The following is a 4183-nucleotide window of genomic DNA, read 5'->3' as shown; positions in this document are numbered from 1 at the left end:
AAACTGATAAGGGCCATGGGCAACCATTCCCATCCTCGGAAAACAAGCCACCAAATCCCCGAAATCGCTTTGACACTTCACCAACCACCCTGACCTATCGTCCTTCATTTCAAAGACGGTGAAGCGGATGCTGCTCGGTCTGCAGGTCCTGACAAGATGCAAGCTCCCGCCCGATTCCCCAAGGTAACCAATGTTCGTCCGGAATGGTTCTGATGTCATTTGGGGAATTCTCAATTTTTGAATGTAATTTGCCTCTAAATCAAAGTAGGACACAGAGTTGTTTCTCACATGGCGCCAATAAATAGCACCATTGCAATGAACCCCATGTCCAAAGCCTACCTCATAAGCCAAATTATGTAGCCCATAGCTCCAAGACTGAGTTATAGGGTTATGTATGTCTGACATGACAAGATGAGCCACTTCTTCAACCTCTGAATCAAAATTGTCTCAATCTTTACTTCCCTCAATCTGCACCCTCTAGAAATTGAGTGAAACCCTAGAATCAAAATTTTGCGGAGCCCTCATGAAATAGGAAGACATCCAGCTAAGCACTAAGGTAGACGGCGCGAGTAGACAGAAATACCCCTCCACATGGGAGAAATGTGCTTACACTGTCACAGAATTGGAGGGAAATTTGGACGTATACTTGAATTGCGATGAGTATCAAAAGTGCATGGATCAAATCGCCAGAATTGAAAGAACTTATTGTTAACCCAATTCCTTCCTGTCTTTCTGCTATAGAAAGAATTTATAGCAGAAGCAGGACAGGAAAGAACTAAATTTGTGAATTTCTCCAACAGAGAAGGCACTAAGCCTCCAACTTAGATACAACAAACCTAGTCATCTTTCTTAGAAAGCAATTAAGTTATACTCCTCCATCAAATGTTCTTTGCCATACGTTTTATAATACAACTTTCAACATGGTCACATGAATAAAATTAGAGCTCTGTTTTATATCCGTAGCAACACATAAAACAACTGTAATTTTGAATTTCCTCAATCATAGAAGGGTCTAAATTAGAAGCAACAAGCCTAGTCAACCTCAATTTAGAAAGCAAGGTACTCCTTTTAAAGTTCATTACCAAAGTTTTGATTGTACAACTTACAACACAGTCGTATGTATAGAATAGAAACGCTAGCAAAATCATCCTTACAAAGGTAAGGTAGAAGAAGGGAGGAGATACCAGAAAAACACTACTTTTCATATGGAAGCAAGGGTCTCCATGTACTGATGCGATTTAAACCTAAAGCCTTGCCCCATAAAGTCATTGAAAATGAAACCTTTTGGCAGATCACAGAGCTTCTTTGATGTCTTATCCTTGGCGTTATATTGGACCACACTCCCAGGTATTGTTAGCACAATACTCAGCTCTTCTTCTTTTTCTCCTCTAAACAGGCTCACTGGAGAAAACAAATAACGCCTAGAGAGTCTAGGGGTAACCATCTTTGGGAAAGTAGTTGCTAAAGCACCCAAATCACCATTACACTTCACAAACCAGCCAGACCTATCTTTCTCCATCTCAAACACAGTGAACAGAGTAGTGCCTGGTCTGCAGGTCCCAACAAGATGCAAATGCCCGCCCGACTCTCCAAAATAGTCGAAACTCATGGGGTACGATCCCTGAGAAATTAATGGCATTTGCAACCTATCCAGGCAGTCAGCCTCAAAATCAAAATATGCTAAAGAGTTCTTCTCTCGATGGTACCAATAAATTGCGCCATTCCAGTAAACCCCGTTGCCAAAGTCCACATCATGAGGCACAATGAACAGCCCCTTTGTGCTGGGTCTCCAAGTCTGAGTCTTAGAGGAGTAAATATCAATTTTGATCAGATGGTTCAATTCTGACCCAGATGTTTCACTGACAAAAATCACATTGTAAAAAGGTGACTTTGAAGGATCAAAAGCCAAATTCACAGCCATCAATCTCTTGCTGGATGGACTTTCAAGAACTCTGATTCTTTTGGATTGCCCAGATGCAGAATTACAAACATAATAAGAAGTGAACTGAGGGGCATCCATGTGAGGCTTAGAATAGCACATCAACCCATTACAGAAATCTTGAATTTCCAATTTGGGGATGGTAAGAAATTTTGGGACTCTCCCAGTTTTGCCATAGCCTCCAATGGAAATGAAAGAAAATTCTGGGTATGGACCTAATTGTTCTTTACGACCACTCAACAACAAACCCAAAAGAGGTTTTAAGCTTCTCTGGGCATAATTGATAATAAACTGAGGATCAGAGATGATAGAGTACCATTGTTTGGATACGCATTTGAATCTGAGGAGGGGTTTTGCTGGAAGGCGCATCAGGATCTCTACCAAGAGGTCCACTGAGCTGGCCACTGCAGTTGCACCGAAATCTGTGGCTTGGCAGCTTCTTCTTCTTGCTCTGGTTCTCGTCTCCGATCCCATTTTTCGCGTCTGCAGACAAGTTCAAGCTTCGTCCAGCCCCTTTTGTTGGGTTGACACTTGTGAATTGTGACTCACCAACTCCCCAAAACAAGGCAATATTTAAAAGGCTACAAAGCACAAATAAAAAAATACAAATTTATAAATAAACCCAATCCTAGACATGTATTTATAAAAAAATCCAAGCACTATTTAAACATAGAAACACACCCAAAATCAACCCCAAAGTCAACTTTTTGGGTGTGTTTATAAATGGGTTTTGAGTGTGTGTAATGATAGATTTTGGGTGTGTTTATAAAGTGTTTTGGGTGTTGGGTTTTTTTATAATTTCAACCTCCATTTTAGGTGTTTTAGTGAAACTCCCATAAAAAAAATCATGACCAAATACCCTTAAATTTAAACAATAATAATGTCATTCATAATTAATGCAAAGAAAGATTAATTGTTTTATTAATCCCTGAATTTAGACCCGATTTGCATTTGAGTACCTCAATTTCTAAAATAGTTTTCGTGGTCCTTTAACTTTAGTTTCATTACAACAAATGGTGCCGTCAATTTTGTTAACTTTTCTGTTAAATGTAGGGTCAAAATGGTATTTTGAATCAAAATTGATTAAAATATGAATAAAAAATTTTAAAAACTAAAAAATTTAAATTAATCTCTCTCTCTCTCTCCCAATTTCTACTCCTCCCAAACCTTTTCTTTTTTCTTTTTTTTTTGGTTTTTTATTTGATTTTCTTTTATTGTTATTTTACAGATATGATTTTTATTCATTTTTTTGGTTTTAATATAAAAACCATTTTGCTCTTGTATTTAATAGAAAAAGTTAACAAAATTGACGGCAGGACAATTTGTCTAAACGAAACTAAAGTTAAAGAACTACGGGAATCATTTTGGAAATTGAGGTACTCAAATGCAAATCGGGTCAAAATTCAGGGACTAATAAAACGATTAACCCATTAAAAAAATAACGCCTTTTTGAACAAGATATTTTGAAAAATAAAATAATAATAAGCGAGCGCAACAAACAAAATAGAAAAGCCTTTTTAAGGCATTTAGTCGAGCACCTAATAGGCATCAATCAAGGTTTTAAAAAGCAAAGTGTGGTAGAAAGGCATTTTTGGTCTTGTAATGTGTGGCGTATAGTGTCAAGACAAGATTAACCTATTTAATGACTTTTAAAATGCTTGATAGACACTATACGCCACACATATATTTGGTCTTGTAATGTGAACCTTTCAATAATAAATTAATTTAATTAAAGAACATTATTAATAATTAATTAGAAGTATTAGCTCTATCAAGCATCCCCACATATATATTATACTAGACATACAGTATTCAAGCTAATCTAGCCATATTCAGAATGCCAGAGAAAACTAGAGAAATAGTCTAAAGAGATAAGGATGCACATGGCTTAAAATAAAGGTAGGAATTTGGTAGGTTGTTCTCGGTTCTTTTGGGAAGATAATTAAGCTCAGTAAGTCCAATTTGGGCTTGAATTCATGGGGATTGAAGAGTTTAAAATGAAACGGCATCGTTTGTTTTCAAGTCACAAAACACACCATTTCCTCATTCCCCAAATTCAAATGGCGTCGTTTCATTTTGGAATTATCAGAAAGAAAACTAGGGCACAGTGGTCATCTTCTTCACAAGAACTACGCCTCAGTTGTAGCTGCAAGAGATTTTCCGGCGAGCGAAGGTGCAGCCACACCTCCTTTCGCCTTAATAGGTCTGCCAGTGCCCGAAAAGGACAATTCGTGTGACACGTCA

General features: G+C 37.7%; 1 protein-coding gene across 1 annotated transcript; it reads right to left on the bottom strand.

Moving 5' to 3' along the window:
- Window positions 1-970: 970 nt before the first annotated feature.
- Window positions 971-2492, bottom strand: LOC103323586 (F-box protein At5g07610-like). Its single transcript, XM_008225585.2, has one exon. It carries the CDS (start codon window positions 2411-2413, stop codon window positions 1202-1204), a length of 1212 nt encoding a protein of 403 aa, XP_008223807.2. The 5' UTR covers window positions 2414-2492; the 3' UTR covers window positions 971-1201.
- Window positions 2493-4183: the final 1691 nt, after the last annotated feature.

Source organism: Prunus mume, linkage group LG2 (genome assembly GCF_029339155.1).
Source record: "Prunus mume cultivar Tortuosa linkage group LG2, ASM2933915v1, whole genome shotgun sequence".
Classification (NCBI taxonomy): domain Eukaryota; kingdom Viridiplantae; phylum Streptophyta; class Magnoliopsida; order Rosales; family Rosaceae; genus Prunus; species Prunus mume.
Note: the sequence above shows the minus strand (reverse complement) of the source record. Positions and strands in the feature narration are given on the sequence as shown.

Bases quoted from the DNA above. Each gene is read 5' to 3' on its own strand.
- LOC103323586 (XM_008225585.2), bottom strand. From the start codon at position 2,413: ATGGGATCGGAGACGAGAACCAGAGCAAGAAGAAGAAGCTGCCAAGCC.